This window comes from Simochromis diagramma, unplaced genomic scaffold, assembly GCF_900408965.1.
Source record: "Simochromis diagramma unplaced genomic scaffold, fSimDia1.1 OVJJ01000753.1, whole genome shotgun sequence".
NCBI lineage: Eukaryota > Metazoa > Chordata > Actinopteri > Cichliformes > Cichlidae > Simochromis > Simochromis diagramma.
In genome coordinates, this window is record NW_024387523.1 from 16687109 (window position 1) to 16706221 (window position 19113).

The window sequence follows — 19113 nt, forward strand, 5'->3', positions numbered from 1 at the left end:
TGTCAGAATCAAGAACAAGTCACGTGTTGGACCGACTCACGTGTAGAAGAATCTCATGCCTTAAGTCAACCAAGCTGTTTAATAGCATTGTGTTCGATTTCCAGATGTGTGTATTAAATAAAAGAAGGAATGGTGTGTGGAAAGACAGAGGCGTAATGAAACAAGGAGCAAACACACGATCAATGTTAATCATTGCTGGGTTGCTGGAAGAAGAGAATACTAGCAGGAGAATAAGAAGTTGATGGCAAGCAAAGGAAGCTCTGGATATAAGGATGAGCAGTTGAATTGATAGGATGGACGTTGGGGTGCATGTCGGGATAACTGGTTTCCTTTATAGAGCATCTGAATACCGCCTCTTTTTTTCTGAGTCGGGAATGAACACTCACATGTGAGGGATGCGAAGAGAGTGACATCTAGAATACAGAAGGAGAGTAAGAGTCCTGCAGGACGATTGTAAGAACACATGCTGACATTAGAGCTCTCAGAAGAACACGTGCAAGACCATTGAGAATGTACTCGTCTTTTAAAGAACCAATCCTCCTGGCAGGCATTTTTCTTTGACTATTCCCTGATTATTTTTTTTTTCAGAGGGACCAGGACCAGGAAGACAAATGTTACTTTCCAACTAGGAAGCAAGCCTCCCCACTTAACTCAAGTACTTTGCGGGGGTTGGGGTGGGAGTGAGGTACAAGAAAGATGAATGAAACAACATATTGAGAAAAGTGGGTATTACAGTTTATCTCGCTAAGGAAAAGGAAATTTGGATCTCTGCGTGCAGTTAACGTTTTGTGGAATCACAGGGAACCATGTTTTGAAGTTTACGGTGAGGGGTCTCCTTTTACACTCAGTCCCCTCTTAGCAAGATAAAATGGTTCAATCAAGTGTCAGAGGAATCGCCGCGAGGAGACGAGATGGAGAAGAGAAGGACGGAAGAGATTTCTTAGGTCTCTTTTGATTCTTCCTTAACTATTTTGTATTCATATGATAGAAATAGAGAGTGTCGAGAATCTCTCATATGAATACAAAACAGTCTAGCTGCAATCAAAAGTCCTGTGGGGAGTCTTCAGAGTAGGTGCATGCGTGCATGAAGATGATAAATAAGTAAGTATGTGCGGATGTGTATGGATATGTGTGGTGTGAAGGGAATGACAAAGAAAAGAGATGTAGAGCGAACACACTCCTGCAACTCTTTTTTAAAACTAATTGAGAGCGTGTGTATAAAGCAAATGTCACAGTGAAAGCTAACCTCATCAATAAGTGTAAATGTGGCCTCTGTGGGACTGTCCCTGTGGGATCATTCATCAGGATGGAGACGCATTTATACAGCAGGCTTTAAAAAAGACGGAACAAACGAGACAGTGCGGTCGGCATCTCTTCGCCGGCTGGACACCTGAAAAACTCTGCGGTCACGCGATCTTTGTCCAGTTCATTTACTGTGAGGCACATGATGTAATAGCATGTAAGCAGTGTTATCATGCAGAAGAAAGTAAGGTTGCAATTATTGTTAGGCAGGAAAAGGTGTGAAAGAAATTGGAAAATGAATCACTGAGATAAAAGCAGAGGCTGAAGACCCCCCCCCCAAAAAAAAAAACCCCCACCTCATGGTACCCAGCCTGTTATCATTCCCATTTCGTCATCGTTCTGGCATCTTATAGACAAGCGCAAAGTGTCCTTTGGTATTGATGCCTTGATGTGGTGAGTTTATGGTAATGGTGAGACAGGTTTGTCACTCTAAACTCACATCTGGATGCTTGTAAAGTGGATAAGTGTCATGGTTACACTGTGAAAGAGCATTATTGAATAAGAAGACTTATCTTTTTGTCTCCAGCAGTGCAGAGGTTGGTGCACCAACACCAAATAATAGCTTGTGTTATCACTGACGCCAAATCCTTCTTCTCACATACATGTTGTGAAATCAGGCCCAATAGTACCATGTCACCCCAACAGAGCACTTTGCTCTAAGACTGCAGGCTTGCTTGTGGTTCCTCGGGTATTTAAAAGTAGGAGACAGACCTTTCAGACCCTCTTCTGTGTAAAGGTTAGGACACCCCTACTTTTAAGATTAGGCTTCAAACTTTCCTTTTTGATAAAGCTTATAGTTAGGGCTGGATCAGGTGAGACTGAACCTTCCCTTAGTTATGTTGCAATAGGCATCGACTGCTGGGGGTTTGCCATGATTGACTGTTTCTTCTTTTTTCACCACTTTTCACTCTTTGTGTGTATACACCACTCTGCATTTAATCAAGAGTTGTTACTAATCTCCACAACATATCTTTTGTCCTGTCTTCCTCCCATCACCCCAACTGGAAACGACAGATGGCTGCCCTTCTCCGAGTCTGAGTATGTCGGAAGATTCTTCCCATTAAAAGGGAGTTTTTCCTCCCCACTGTCACCAAATGCTTGCTCATAGCAGCTTGCCTGATTGTTTTTTTTTTCTGTATTATTGTAGGGTCTTTACCTTATAATACAAAGTGCCTAGAGGTGACCGTTGTTGTGATTTGATGTAAATGTAAATAAGACTGAATTCAACTGAATTGAATTGACAGAACTGCAATATTTGATGCAGGGGGATGAGGCTGACCACATTTATTTTCTTCTCAGATTTATCCTTTATTCCAATTATAGCACTGATGCATTGCGAACAGTTAAAACAAAGTTCAATATCATAAATCCAATCATCTTATAAGTGACCAAATTAGAGTATATGTTTTCTTACTGAACACTGTGTTTAAGATGAACATTTACAGCTTCGTTGTTAAGTTTACTATGTGGTCTGCAGCAGTAACCACTGAATGTTACCTCAGTAAAATGGCTCATTGCCTCCCTTATCGTCGCAGTTCATTTGATCTTGTTATTATCTCTTCATGCCTATAATCCACTCTTTGCCTCCTGCCTATATTTTAATTCCATCAATGTCCCCAGGTAACCCTGTCTCTAGGCTGTATATATGTAAGCGGTCACTCAGCACAACTTCTGGTCTCTCACACATACTCAGTACAGTTTGATTAGTGTGCTACCTTCAGCTACACCACATGATACACAAGGAATCCCTGGGCTAATGCATTGCAAATTCCTCTCAATAATGAATTTCATGCGTAGGATCAAAGACATGAGCCGGAGCATACCTTCTAGAGGAATGCCAGGGAGCCAGAGGAAGGGACGACACTAATGAACCTAAACTAGCAATCATGAGGGACCTGGGAATGTCAGATGTTCAAGATATGCAGCGGCATTCACGCATACACAAATCTACGATGACGACATGCCGAACATGTCTTTTTAAAGACATGTTTGCATTGTTTGGGATGGAAAATAGATATGAATCAGACACTAACCAAACAAAAACACAGAAGTCCTGAAACAAGGAAGAGTGGCATGATTAAAAGTGATGCATTATAAGGATTAACACTATGGCAAAACCTCTGCTGTTGTGTTTGGGTGAGTGTTGTTGTCTATATTTGTGACTAGATATTACTCCTCATCAGTTATGATTTATTTCAGTTCAAGTATACTGGAATACAGAGGCACACATCAAATAACAGTGTAGTGCATATATAAAGATGCATTAGGCATGATATACATTATTAGGATTAGTATGAGATCTTGTGGTGGAAGTTTATCCAATTAGTGATAAGAGATCATAGATCTCCCACTTGAACCTTTTTATTGTGTACCTATGGATTTAGGGGATTCTCCCAAAGGCTGAAGTACACTGTGCCATGAGGCTTACACGATTATTTTATCAGATTTAATTGATGCTCCATCACAGCACACTGATCCAGTTATCCAGTGCTATTCTGAATAAATGATGAATTTCTATACCATTCTATATATCTATACCATTGTATGTATGTATATAATACACACACACACACACACACACACACACACACACACACACATATATATGTGTGTATATACAATTTTAAGACTTGGCAAGGACCAGATTATTTTTTTACCCTGAGATATAAAACCTTAGAATTTATAGAAAATGCACTTTCTTTTTACCATGACCATGGCTTTAACATCCTAATGACTTCATCATGTGTAAAATGTTTTGTTGTGACACTGCAGGCTCAAAAGAACTCAGTAAACTCTTGCGCAATCTTACATTTATAAGAACACAAATTGAGTGATTAAACAAACACACAGAAGCCTGAAGGTGTTTTTCCTTCCTCCAAGGGCAAGAGTAATGGCTACGTATTGAATTATGGAGGTAAGACGAGGTGAGGCGAGGTAAAGAAGAGCAAATAGTTTCATTAACAGACTGACAACACCAGGGGGTGAAACGATGAAAATACTGAATATAAACTTAAGTTTCTATTGAGCAAAAGTGCAAAAGTATCAAACAAGGAATGTATCAAAACCAATACAACCTGCAAGATCTCTCAAAAACTCAGAGCGCTTGACTTTCTTTTTTTTTGTAGTCTGACATCTTTAGACTCAGAGGACGCATTTCCTTTCAACCAGTTGTAACTCAGCTGTTGGCCAACAGTAGCTCACTGAAGATTGATTACACAGCAGCCTGTGAAAGTGATGAATACCACTGCAAAAGGGGGCTGGGCTAAATTGGAAGTATATTGAAAGGTGGTAGATTGAACAAAAGCCTGTAAAAAACAATGTAATCAGAAAACTAGACGGAGAGCAAAAATAAAAATTAAAAAAAAGAAACCAAGGACTGTTGTTCAGACCTTATAGTGCTTCCTGGGGCTGCCTCGATGGTCCACATGCAGTGCAGGTTGTGCTCGTATGGTGCCGGGTAGCCCGGAGAGAGGATACGACCGGAAGGCTCGTCTTTGATGGTGCCCCCACACTCGGCTGAAAAGTAGAGTGAAAGCAGCGAGGGGGAATAAAAGAAGTTAATAATGATTGCTACAACAAAGGTTAGCATACTTAACAGACCAAAAGTTGCATTACCGCACTTCCAGTAAAGTACAGCTCATCGCTTCCCTCTCATCATTATTAATTATTGACATAGCAGTCAAATCCTCCAATGTGACAGACTCCATCATGTAGTTTGAAATTTGAATGATAGGAGGGAGAGCGGCCAACTCAATACACTCTGTGTCTCTTTGGCTCAGCAAAGGCAATTCACCATCTTAACCGTGATCTCATCTTTGAAAGCTGATGGAATTGTTGACTGAACAGCACAATATTCAATTCATCAGACTCCAGTTCACTGCCACTTTTAAGGAAGTGTGAAGAGTGTCAAACGAAAGTATAGGTGCGCAACACGATAGGCTGTGAATGACTTGCTCATCAGATGAGTGCCATTGTTATGAGTGTGTGTTTAGTACTAGTGGCTGCAGTCAGTATGATCTCTCTAGTATCATATCACAGTTCACAAAACATAACCAACATAAACTCAGTCTCTAGAAATTTGTCAACACAAAAACACATTCTGGGAAACAGCAAAGCAAAAATCGGAGCGCCAAAACAATCTGTCAAGAAAAAGGGGAACAAAATCGGGTTCTTTTCCAGTAACTTAAGTAATAAAGTGCTTTCAGAAATACTATGACTGAAAAGCAATTTTCAGCCCTTCCTTCAATTACCACAAATTACTCTGAATGAAAAAAAAAGAAGAGAAAAAATGTTTAACATCAGATTTTAAGTGTTTTTTTTGTTCCCGTTTTGTGAGGCCACTAACTGACAAGAAGATGTTAAAAGTGGCTCGTGTTTCTTTTCCTTCCCCTGAGAGAAAAATGGATCCTTCAAACAGAAGGAAAATTGAGGTCTGGAAATCATACTGATGATGATGGTGATGATGGTCTGTGAAATCCATCAGTGACAAGTAAGCCTTGTACTTCAATACAGCAACTAAACACAGACACGCAGGGAGAAAAACAGAGAATAGGAATGGGGGAAAAAGGGGACTGACTGCAGGAGCACTTAAATTAACATAAGATTGTAGTACTTTACAAACCGACCATCAGAGAGGGAGAAGCTGTGATTTCTCCACAAACAGACAAAAATACTTTGTTACCTTTTATGCTGCAAATATGTCATTTCTTCTAAATGCAAACAAATATATTTCTGTCTTTCAAACCTCCTTATACAGTACATTATACACCAAACAGGCATAACACAATGGCCCACGTCCTCACTTTAGCTTTGACAGCATTTTAGTAGATAAAGGTGAATGGCTTAAACATGAAGTGAGCCGAGCCTGGCAGATCCCCATGTACTAAATAGAAGTGAAAGAATTGAAAACGGGAGAGAGAGTGGGGTAGAACTGGGGGATCATACATAGATAAGAACCGGAGAGAGTGTGCTTGGAGGTGTGGTCCCGCTCCTGAAATTCAGATACTTTATCTCCAAATATCCCATTTATCATGGGATATATCAGGGAGCAAATGAAAAGTTTTTCCTGAAAGTTGATGTATTAGAAACGAGGAAAATGGGCAGGCACAACAATTTGAGCGAGTTTGACCAAATTGTGATAGCCGGATGACTGGGTCAGAGCATCTCCAACACTGCAGCTGTTCTGGGGTGTTTCTGGTCTGCGGTGCAGTATCTATCAAAAGTAACAGTGGTAAACTAATGCTGAGTTATGGCCTGCGTGGTCCGATTCAACGAATGAGCTACTGTAGCTCGAACTACTGAAAAAGTTCATGCTGGTTCTGATAGAAAGGTGCCAAAATAGACACAGAGCATCGCAGTTTGTTTGGGGCTGCATAGCTGCAGACCAATCTGGGTGCTCATGCTGACCTCTGTGCACTGAAAAAGCCCCAACAATGAGTATGTGAGCATCAGAATTGGACCACGGAGTAATAGAAGAACTTGGCCTAGTCTGATAAATTCTGTTTTCTTTTGCATCATGTGGCTAACTGGGTGCATGTGCGTCGTTTACCTGGAAAACACCAGGGTGTACTAGCTGGCGGAGGCAGTGTGATGCTTTGGGCAATGTTCTGCTGGGAAACCTTGGGTCGAGCCATCAATGTGGATGTTTCTTTGACAAACATCCATGGAGGCAACATCTCACAACTTACAGGACTTAAAGGTTCTGTCAATACCATCTAGGTGCCAGATACCACAGCACACCTTCACGGGTCTAGTGGAGTCCATGTCTCAACATGTGATGGCTGTTATAGCAGCAAAACCGGGACCAGCATAATATTAGGCAGGTGGTCATAATGTTATCCCTGACTGGTGTGCATTTAAGTAACAACGATCACCATAGTTAAACGTTTCTTAAAAACATTAAGATTGGCAGTTCGTCTTGTAATCGAAAGGTTGCCGGTTCGAGCCCCGGCTCCGACAGTCTCGGTCGGCGTGTCCTTGGGCAAGACACTTCACCCGTTGCCTACCGGTGGTAGTCAGATGGCCTGGTGGTGCCAGTGTCCGGCAGCCTCGCCTCTGTCAGTGCGCCCCAGGGCAGCTGTGGCTACAATGTAGCTTGCCATCACCAGTGTGTGAATGTGTGTGTGACTGAATGTAGTGTAACGCGCTTTGGGGTCCATAGGGACTAAGTAAAGCGCTATACAAATACAGGCCATTTACCCAAAAAATAAAAATATGAACATATCATTCTTCACACTCCTGCTGAGGCTTTCAGTCTATTTTCAAGCTTTTCCTACCCCTTCTCCTTTTTTTGTGCTGAAGAAAACTTGCTGTTTCGTGGATTGAAAAGGCAGTGATCTATCACAGTAAGACAAAGCCATCGCTTTCTTCTTGCCTTATGACCTAAGAAACTACCGCTCAATGCTGCCATAGCAGTATAACTCCCCAAACCACTCTATCCCTTCAATCTCTGCCTCCACATTCATCAAAGTTCAGCTCAGCGTCTCTTCCTTTTGTCTCAGTCTTAGTGGTTTTATTTTTTTCCTTTTTTTCCCCAGAATGCTTTTTCAGTATGATCACAAATGAAACCCATGAAGTCATGTTGCTGCTTTGCAAATATGGAATTTCTCTCTCTCTCGTTTTCTGTATAGTGGGTTATCATTTATGAATGACATTAGATGTGCACACATACCCGAACATAACAATAATAACATCCCGGTGTCCACATCGGAGCTTCTGTGTGAGATTCAACCTTGCAAATTTCTTCTTCTGTGACTTTCAGTATACACCAGACCCCCCCCCCCCCCCCCCCCCCTTTTTTTTTAAACTCCTTCCTGGCCCTTCCCGCTATACCCTTCCCATCTGTGCTCAGTGTGTCCTCACTGCGAGAAAATAATCCCGCCATTACAAGCAGAAACAGTCCCACATCTGCTCCTAAATTCACTCCGGATGTTAAGCTATCATCTGCAGTGAAAGGAGCATTGGGAGGACAAACGTGTTCGGGGAAATACAGTTTGGCGAATGTTGTTTATATCCAGACATGAAATTACCTGTCAGTTTGGTTCGGAAAGGGAGCAGAGCAACACTATTCTAATCACCTTGGCTGATGTCAAAGAACGCCTGTCTCCCTGGTTTTCTTCCTGACAATGTCCAAAAAATGGCTCTGGGTGGGTTAGCATGATACTATATATATATCTATATGTCTGTGTGCCAGAATATATGCATACAGTGTCTGCGGTGGCTGGCAATAAGTGACAGGTGACTTGTAGATGAACTCTGAAAATAAAATAGAGGGATCTTCCGCTAAACTTTCATGAAATTATCTCCATCAAACACATTTTTGAAAGTCTTCAGAGTACAGACGGGAGGGTTAAAACCTTGCTTCCTGGGCTCAGGGTTGCTGCTGATATAGTGTCTTTTTTTAGAAAAAAAAAAACAGAGTGAAAGGGGGAATTTGCAATCATGATGCAATAGGAATATAAAAAGAAAAAATAGAGCACAGTCATTTTGGATGAGATAATGCACTGAATTGCTGGGAAAGCAACCAAATGGATGCCCCAGAATAGCAGCGCTAAAACAAACCACAGAGCTTTTTTTTCCAAACTGGTATATTCACATTGTTATTAGGAAGAGGAACTAGGTCATACATCAGCTAAAAAAACTGAAGCCGGCTTGGATTAGCCGTGCAAACTATAAAGAAAACACAGATAAATGCTGTAATATATGAGGATGCAACACATAATGCTACTTTAACTGGAAATCTTTGCCTGATTTTAATACAATATATTGTAACAAATAGCAATAGAAGAAAAGGGAATTACACACTGATGAAAGACATGATACCACAGACTGATGTAAAAGTATGTGATACTACACAACATGTCATGCTCTTACACACTGCACTTGAATATGGAAACATATATCTATTTATATTATACGGCATGATAGGTCCACTTCATCACATTCCTGAGACAGTTTTAGTTTGTTCACTCCAGATCACTCAATCATGTCTGTCATTGTTTAAATAGCTTTTTCTTTTTTTTTTCTTTTTTACTTCTTATTGCTCAAATAACTTTTTTATGTAATTATTCATGTATGCAACAGTTGAATTTAGCATGTTCAGATGTCAAAAACCTGGGTTAAAAAAACAAAAACAAAACAAACTTATAAAAATGCAGTGCAAATCTAAACAGAGCACCCAGTCGGCTAAAGTCTTTGCTGTCTCAAAACTTCAAACTTCAAAAATCTCCAGCCAAATTCAAAACGATCATACTCACCAACACAGAGTGGAAGGGGGCTGTCCCAAGCCCTCCTTTCGCCCCTCAGGCAGGTGAGCACCTCAGGACCTTTCAGGGTGTAGCCCGGGTCACAGCTATAAGACACGATGCTCCCTGCAAAATGACCCTTGTCCTCCCGCTTGTAGCCAAACTGGGGAACACCTGGATCCTCGCATTTCACGAGCTCGAAACCTTTAGCAGAGAGCGAGAGGTAAAAAAGAGGCAAATTCGGACGGAGAAGAAAGAAAGAATTGTTGTGCTTTTAATGCGCCAAAGGCAACAAAGAGAAAATCGGACAAAGCAAACACAAACTACACTCAAAAGACTCTGAATTTTAAAAAAGTACATTGTATTTGTGTGCACAACAGAGTGAGTTACTTACTGGTGAAGTGTAGTTCAAAGCCTTTACTGGTGTTATCCGCATTGCTGATGAACTCGAGCCACATAGAGCTGGAGGTGGAGTTCAGGGTTGTGTCTAGCAGCTCGTTGCCTGTAAACACCCCCAGCAGGCGAGCCTTATTACTGCTTCCATCAAAGACCTGGACGGAAAAGAGAGAGAGAGAGAGAGTGGGAGGAAGTATTGGAATTAGGGGAAGCAGGTGCACGCACGCAGATATGCTAACAAGGCGTCATACAGACACGGGGAGGATACAACTCCCACCACCCTCTCACTTTGAGTATGTCATCCTCCTCCAGTCTGAAATCCCGTGCCCGTAGCTGAATGCCTTTGCCAGGCTGCGTCTGGATGGAGTAGATGCACTCGTGGTTGTTGCCGTAGTAACCGGGGTAGTTGGGTGAGAGCAGCACCCCTTGCATACCAGTCACGGATGAACCACATTCAGCTAGAGGAAAAGTAAGAGAGCAGAGACAGACAGAGAGAGAGAGAAAGAGGTGGTGGTGGTGGTGTTGGAGAGAGCAGAGGACATGTCAATCGCTATATGCTTGAAACTCCGAGTGTATTTATTCATGCTGTCATGCGCGGGGAGATGGGAGAGGTGATGGGGAGAGGAATATGGTCACTGACTAAACCTGAATGTTGAGTGGCACATCATCATAATCACACTGCAATCTGAATATGATTAACACTAATTTCAGCTCTATCTGAAAATTACTTTTTCTGAATCACATCAGGGGGGGAAACTTGGGGGAAGACAAAGTTTTCTCTTAAAAAAATGGCAGCCAGAATTTAAATGGCCACAAAGGCACCCTCCTTTTTTAACTTTGAGAATGCACCCAAGTAAGATGAGGTAAGGTGATGGGGCTGTCTTGGAGGCATGTGGAGAAGAATCAAGTTTCTAAAATGAGGTTGAGAGTGATAGCAGTATGAAAATATCAAAATGTGTCTCTGGTGCCATCCTTCAAAGACCTGAATTCATCTGGAGGGCAAACCGAAAACCAGCAGCCAAAGCTTCAGACAACTAAACAGAAAGCAGAGCGAGCAGGTTTTTGTCAGGAAATTGACTGACCTACTTTACACACGCCTAAACTCTGCGAGCAAACATTTAGAAACAAATCATGTATTAACCGAAATGCACTGTGACGTCACCATCACGCTATTCACTCGAGTCTAATTGCTCGTTTTCAGCAGCGTGTTAAATTATCTGCGGTTCCAATTACGTTCCGAGTTTAGACACAAAAAATAAATTGAATGTGCAAATAAAGTAATTCGTGCAGTTTCCAGTGTTTCCACATTAAGTTCCATTTTAATGGTGCTTTTAGTTTATTAAAAGCTGCCACACTGAGGACAAACACAAGTAGGTCAACGATTGCCATGGTCACTGATGCACCTATCATTATCGTTACGAGCATTAAGATGAATTCATTTTCATATCAGAGCCTAAATGCCCATTAAGGTTTGCTGCATCACAGAATCAACACACTGACCTACATCTTCGCAGTCTGACCCAACATGTTTCACATGCATTAGCAACAAGCACCATCAATAATTAACATATTTAAGCTGTTTAATGCTGTCCTCATTAGAACGGTGGCACTATGTAATTTGGACAAAGTAAAAAAAAAAAGCTCCGTTTCTGGGAAGCTATCCAACGAAGAGACAAAACTTGTGTGTATGGAGGGATGATAATGAGGAGATTTGAAAGGGGAATGCCTCGCTGTCTAACGTGACTGACACTTCTGTACATTTCTTAATTGTGGGGGTGTGTGGAAGGCTAATGTGCTGGCATGGCATTGGGAGATTAGAGAGGTGGGGAGGCGGGGAAGTGACAAAAGCCAAAATAAAGCATGTGACCACCTACCAACACACCTTGGCAGAGGGGAGCTCCACACCCGCCTCCTGCCCCCTAAGCAGACCACCCTCGCTGGACCCTCCAGTCGGTAACCTGGGAAACAAGAGAAGATGAGGGCATCGCCCACTCCGTACTGCAATCCCTTTCTGGTGCTGTAAGGTGGAATTCCAGGATCTTCGCACGGCTCCAAATCATAATCTGGAAAATAGAGAGAAAAAAGTATGAATCTTCAGCACTGGCAAGTAAAGAAAGTGGAATAACAGTTTTGTCTGTGTGGGGCTTTTTATCTGCGATGTGTAAATGTGTGAAACGGGCTAATTAAGACTTCTGTCATGCTAGGAAAGTTAAGAAAATATTTCAAAAAGTAAAAGAGGGCTAAACCTTCTGAAATATGACACTTTTCTTCTAAACCCAAGTTCACGTCTAAGGATCAGAAGCCCATATGTCATTTATTAAGATTATTCAAGCAGAGCCTTCAAAGGGACTTTGCAAGTAATGAAACCATTCCAAACATTAAATCTTTCGTCCATTCAGCCACTGATAAGAATTCACACTTGCTATTTTAAGCCATCAATAACATCTCATTAGATTTTATAAGAATCTCTTTCTTCGGCGTCCTAATGTTCAAATCTAGAAATGCTGTGAGAACAAAGGAGGCAAATTATGCTCTCAGTAGGTAAAAGGTCATTAGTGCTCGTTTCTACTTTATTCATTTAAAATGAGTCCGTTTTCTTGGTGTTAACCTATTTTACTATCCATTCTTGAGTACATGTAATCACAGATTTCCAGAGGACTGTTTGTATCAATAACTTTTTCAGAAACCATAATTATTAAAAATACATGAAGAAATGCATGATTAATGTTCTAAAGCAGAGATTTTACGTTCTGGGGCACATGCAGCCCACTTTGATCTTAACAAGGCCGAACCAGACCAGTGAAAGTACACGATAAATGAGTAGGATTACAGAAAAAGTGATGATAATTCATAGCAGACTGTCCTATATTTATCTGATATGGCATATGTTTTCATTCATTTGCAGAAAATGTACTTTTTAAAATTGTGAAGTCAAACAAAAAAGGACAAAAAAACAGTTCAGAAGGCTTTAAATCCGTAAAACTAAATTTATTCTCACCAGAGAAGGTGATGTTGAATCCCTCATACGAAACGGAAAAGTCAGACAGGAAGCGGATCTGTGCTGTGTAGTTTCCAAACAGCCCTGCGCTGAGAGGCGGAGGCAAGGTGGAGCCCGTCAGCCTCCAAAGTGGCTGAGAGAAGCTGCTGTTCTCTGTCACCAATAAATGATCGTGAGGGCTCTCAAGGTGGAAGGTGTGGAAGGTGAACTGGACACCTGAATACGAGGAGATGAAAGAGCCATTGTTGAAATGTTTGGGTTTTTTTAATCTTTACATAACTTATATATGCATAATAATAAACACCACATACATAATAATCATGAAGGTGGAAAAACACAATATTTTCTATATCATAACACATTCAGTACAAATTCCCTATCCTTTTCCAAACACAGCTGCACCTGTGCAGATAAAGCATCTGCAAATAAGGCTCAGTCAGTTTGATATGAGTGCTCGACCAAAGGCTGGAGAATCATCCCATGGCGCCGTAGCCTTAGGCCAGCCTCTCAGCAGCCCGGCCTTACAAAGACAGCTTGTTCGGCAAAATAAAAAGGCCACTCAGTAGAGGGAAATGACATTGTAACAGAAATTGAATTTGACTGCCGCATGTGTCAACACAGAATTTCTCTGCTAACCTTTGCCGTGGGAGGTCTCTATTATCCACGTGCAGTTCAGGTTATGCGGGTAAAAGTCTGGGAAGCCTGGAGACAAGATGGTGCCGGCGTTGCCCTGGATGTAACCTCCACACAATGCTGGTGACGCGGGACGAATGGAAACAGTGGAAGATGGATGAAGGAGAGAGGTGAGCGCAGAAGCAAAATCAGAGAGGACACGAAGACAGAAATAACGTTCCCCACAAATAAATAAATAAATGCTAAAACCGTCTGTGCAATTCCAATGTGGATGAATGCATTTTCCAAGAGGTGCCCTTCAAGATGGCACACAAAAAGACCGAGTGGATGTTAACAATATCATTACAGAGAGGACGGGAGAATCAATACTGTCCTTAAATATAAAAGCATTTACAGACGAGGAAAAAGGGAAACATCAAAGGGTATGTTCACTGCCGCACATATAAAACATTTCTGATGAAATGAAGCAGAAACTTTTAAAGTCTAAAACAAGAGTCCTTGAAAGAAATGTTATCATCTCATATGGATTTTATAATAACTCAGGAATATATAGCTATTTAAATGTGATGCAATATGAAGCAAAGTGCTTAAAATGATTTCTCATGTTTCATCTCTAACAACACACAACAATGACTTTAGCTTTAATCCCATTTATGAGTGGGGAGAAATCTGGCAGGGGGACCATTCATTTCTAGGTCAATATTATGGAACGTACCATCACAGCTAGGCAGGGGGCGACTCCACTGAAAATTGGGTTCACATTCTAATGGCTCAGAGTCACTAAGCGTGTACCCTGCGTCGCAACTAAATGTCACCAAAGCTCCGACGTAGAAGTCGTTCCCATGTCGCTGCCCGTTGACGGGGATGCCAGGATCCACGCAGTGATCTGATTGTAGCTGCAGGGCTGCGGAGTGAAGAGAAAATAAAGGATAAATGACATTTGATCAGAGGCAGACACAAAAGGCTCAGAATTCACCTGCAAGTGTAATTATCATAACGGGTTACGAGGAGGTCAACAAATGTTGAAGGGCAGTTTACTTTTATCAAACGATTCTTATAAATAATTCAAACGAATATCATTTTTCCACAGAAATGAACCAATAAGAAGTTTCAAAGTACTTTTCCGCTCCACCTCGCGTGGTGAAGTTGTGCTTATAGTGAATTATTGAAGCTTTGCAAAGATTTAGCCACAGAGAAAGTGGAAAAGGTTGCCAGTATATGCTGCAAAAGTGGGAATGAGGCTAGGCAGAAATGTGTAAGTGTGAAACCATGGGAGTGTAAATACAGTCTCGAGCTTGGCAATATGTCAGGGCAGAAATATATGAAAGAAAAACCCATTTTCTTTCTGATTATACGTATTCTAATAACAGTGGCATCGTGGTGCATTTACATTTACATCTACAGCCAAAACTGAATAGCTTTCACACGTGCAGTACAGAAAATAGGTTACACAATCTACAGTTGGGGAAACAATTATTTGATCCCAGTGGTGAATCTGAAAGTTTCCCTACTTCCAAAGAAACAAACTGTCTCTAATTCTTATGATAGTTTCATTTTAATGGAGAGAGACAGAATATCAACACTGCATAAAGGTTATTTAAATCGATTTGCATGTCATTGAGTGAAATACGTATTCGATCAAAAAACATGACTTAATACTTGGCGAAGAAACCCTTGTTGGCGAACAGTCAGTAAGACTGTAGTTCCTGTAGTTGGTCAACAGGTTGATTTTGGTCCACTCCTGTTTACAGAAACTAAATCTTTTAGGTTTCGTGGCTGCTGCTTAGAAACTCATAGTTTCAACTCCTTCCACAGATTTTCTATAGGACTGAGGTCTGAAGACTGGCTAGGCCACTCCATGGACTTAACGTGCTTCATCTTTAACAACTCTTTTTTTCCTTGGAGATGGTTTGGGGTCAGTGTCATGCTGGAAGGTCCATCCATGACCCATCTTCAGTGTTCTGGCTCAAGGAAGGAGGTTCTTGTCGATGATTCGGCCTTGTTCTTTGGTTCCTCAATTAGCAGAAACAGAAACAGAAACAGCCCTCAAGCAAAATGTTTCCATCTTCATGCTTGACTGTGGGGATGGTGTTACTTGGGACATACTCGGGATTTCTCTTCCTCCAATCACAGCAGGTGATTGGAGCTCAGTTTTGGCACTTTCTCCCTAGCGTTCTCTGAATCATTGTTCACGGGCAAACTTAAGATGGGCATGTGCATGAGGCTTCTTGAACAGGGCGACCTTGGTAGTGCTGCAAGACTTTAGTCCATCACAGTGTAGCGTGAGATCAATGGTGTTCTTGGTGATTCTGGTCCCAGGTGTAATCAGATCATTAGCAAGCTCCTCCTGTGTAGTTTTATTCTGATCCACCACCTTTCTCATGATCATCCACACCCCATGAGGAAAGTACAGCACCAGCAGTCACTTTCTCACCAAGCTTCTAATGGCCTTTGGCAGGACAACAGTTTCGCCCCTGATATCCTTTGACAGCTCCTTGGTCTTGGTTGTAGGGGATCAAATTCATATTTCGCTCAATGACATACAAATCAATTTATAATGTTTATGTATGTATTTATGTGTTTTCCTGGATTTTGTTTGATATTCTGTCTCTCTTCATTAAATTAGAGACTGCTCATTTATTAATAAGTGAGCAAACAAATAATTATTCCCCCACTGTATATGCAACAGATGTATTTCTTTTAGCGTCTGTGGTGCATAAGTGAACAAACTGCTTCCTGTGTCACTGTGTTCAAACGTGGTAGGCCCTTACTTTCATAACGTATACGGAAGCCAATGTCAGAGTGGCTCTTGTCAGTGGTGAATAGGAGATACAGGAAGTTGGAGGTGCTGATCAGGAACTGGGGAACTTGTGTGCCCTGGTAACTGCCAATTAGTGGTGAAGAGGGAAAACGTCCATCTCGCACCTCGAGGACATCATAGTTAACCTCGGTGCGAAACCTGAAAACACAAAGCAAAGCTTTTTTTGACTGCACCTCACAAGATCCGAGACAATAATGTATGACTTTAGTAAAATGATTGTTGAAATTAATGAAATGGGAAAATAAAGAACTAAACAATCATAATCATGCTAAAAATGTATATGTGAACTAGTCTGTCTTACATGAGCATCTCAATTCAAACCTCATCATCTTCATTATTAAGTCAGATCTACAATAAATGCAAAGCTCGGTTACAAATCAGACAAAGTGGAGCCTGCCCTGGAGCTCCACACCATCACACAACAGTGACATATCCACTGGGACTTCTGTGCATTTATTTGAAATTAAGCAGCACGAAAGCAGAATATCAAACGAACAGACGGGAGTTTAAAGGTAAGATCTGCATTAGTAGATTGTATCAAAAATAAGGTTTCTCATATTCCTTAAATATATTTGCCTTCTGCTAAATTATCAGGGAAAAGAGATCAAGAGTGGACAAAGAGCTCATTTTCACTTCATGTTTTAATCTGTGCTTGACTAGCTGGATAAAACTTGATGAAATGAACAATTTGTAAAGTAAATGAATCAATATGGTCTTAACCAAAAACAGGCAATGTAGAGAATCCCATCTAAAAATGTATTTTTGACATTTAGCCAGTCAGTGTAATAACAGTGGTAACTGTACAAAAGCGAGTGATGCTGCTTTTGGAGAATCCTGAGACATTTGGCTTTGGTGGGTGTATACAGTATTTCAATAGCATGTATGTGTGTTTCTGTCTTTGTTGCCTGAGCCACTTCATCTTCAAAGCGTGAATAAATTGCTTAGTTTCAGAACCGTGTCATCTAAATGAAGCGGTTTGTGATATTTTATTGATGTTACATAAAAATTAAAGAGCAACAAACATTTACGCGCTATTCATTTTGCATGGCCCGCTGTCGTGGAAGCGCTCAGGATGAGCCGGGTTAGCGAGGATGAGCCTCAGTGAAACACTGATGTAGCGTTTGATCCTACAACTGTCTCTCTCTCAAACATCAGGACAAATTACATCCACTCCCATTTCCACAGTCCCTCTTGACAGACCATCTCAACTTACATAGCCCTTTGTATTGTGTGTGTTTGCGTACTTAGGGCTCAGGATATCAAATGAAAGCATCATACCCCTCTGAAGGACTTTAGTAAATAAAGCAGTATTATCCTGGTTGGTGGATGTGTTGAAGTGCATTAGATCTACTGCATTACTCCGATAAAGGAAAGGCGTTGGGAGAGGTTAAAGTGAGACATAACGATATAAGAACACAGTGATACAGTGAGAAGGTAAAAGCAATAAAAATCCAAGCCTGTTATGAGAAAACAGAAAGTGCTGGCACAAGAGCAGTTGCTATGTGGGTGACTCACTTGTCGAAGATGATCTTGATGGGGTAGCCTGGAGGAGCCTCAATGATCCATTCACAGTTAAGGGCCTCCTTGTATAGTTCTGGCCAGCCAGGGGAGAGGATGATTCCATTGGGAGCCTTCAGATCCCCTCCACACGGGGCTAACACAGAGAGATGAAATGGAGGTAGAGAAAGAACAGATTAAAAAATAAAAAATGAATGCACGTCTATCCTGGATGATGTATGCCATTGCCCACAGATGTTCCCATGCATCAGCTGGGGCTCATCCCATTTCTTTTTGCTGCCAAGGTTTATCTTATGGAAGCTGGTGACAGCGCGCTTCAAGGTTAACCGCTTCTCCCGGAACACGCGTGTCAGTGTTTGCGTGTCTGTGTGCACATGAGCATTTATTACGTATTTGTGTGCCACCTACGCAAGGAGTCAGGGTTTTAAACATATCATCGAGCCCTTCTCCCATCAAAAAGACAAAATGGGACGTCTTTGATCGCTAGCACAAAAGACACTTGAGTGCGCCGACCCCTCTCCTGCACCCTAATCTCTGTTACAGCTCTCTTTGCCGCATCTCCTTTTAACTGCCTATCCTTAACCAGAACACACGGGCACAGTGGACGGCTTCGTTACTGTGCCAGCTCCTCGCTCCCTTTGAAGTGGAATGATTTAATCAGCCAACTCAGCATACTGAAGGACATCTATAAAACGCATTAGGCTACAAACGCAGGGGTATGATAGATGGAGGAACACAAAACTGCTGTGGCACACGGGGGTGGGGTGGTGGGGGGGTTGTGACATGTTTTAATAGTGGTGCCTCCTTTGCGTATCACGGACAGAGAACCTGATTAAGTCCCTTGGAGCTCCAGCCATGGTGACTGCACTTAAAGCGGCTAGTTAATGGCGAGTATTATCTAAACTAAACTACTTCTTGGGGATAGTTCATTGAGTATTGAGTCAGGCAGAGATGATTGTTCAGCTCTCTCTATATAAGCAAATTATGGCCGCTGCATCACAAACTGGAAAGAACAAAGCCTCCGGGTCATCACCAGCTTCAATTTGAGCTCAGCTGTCACTGACATAAAGTTACTGAGAATGGAGTTATTAACTATATCTCCTTTAATTATTTGAGAAAAATCTAATTCAGGTGGAGTTATTACTATTATTAGTATTATTTTATAACATTTTTGCATACTTAGCTAGCTATACCATCAAAAC

General features: G+C 41.5%; 1 protein-coding gene across 2 annotated transcripts in view; it reads right to left on the bottom strand.

Annotated features, from left to right (window-relative positions):
• Positions 1-19113, bottom strand: part of csmd2 (CUB and Sushi multiple domains 2) — a 261451-nt gene that overhangs the window by 89195 nt on the left and 153143 nt on the right. For both annotated transcript variants that reach the window (XM_040021190.1, XM_040021191.1), the window contains 10 exons: positions 17909-18047; positions 16344-16531; positions 14288-14476; positions 13576-13692; positions 12940-13155; positions 11816-12004; positions 10230-10399; positions 9940-10096; positions 9558-9749; positions 4692-4818 (listed from right to left, as the gene is read on the bottom strand). In XM_040021190.1, the coding sequence (XP_039877124.1) occupies positions 4692-4818; positions 9558-9749; positions 9940-10096; positions 10230-10399; positions 11816-12004; positions 12940-13155; positions 13576-13692; positions 14288-14476; positions 16344-16531; positions 17909-18047 (1684 nt within the window). The remainder of the gene's footprint in view (positions 1-4691; positions 4819-9557; positions 9750-9939; positions 10097-10229; positions 10400-11815; positions 12005-12939; positions 13156-13575; positions 13693-14287; positions 14477-16343; positions 16532-17908; positions 18048-19113) is intronic.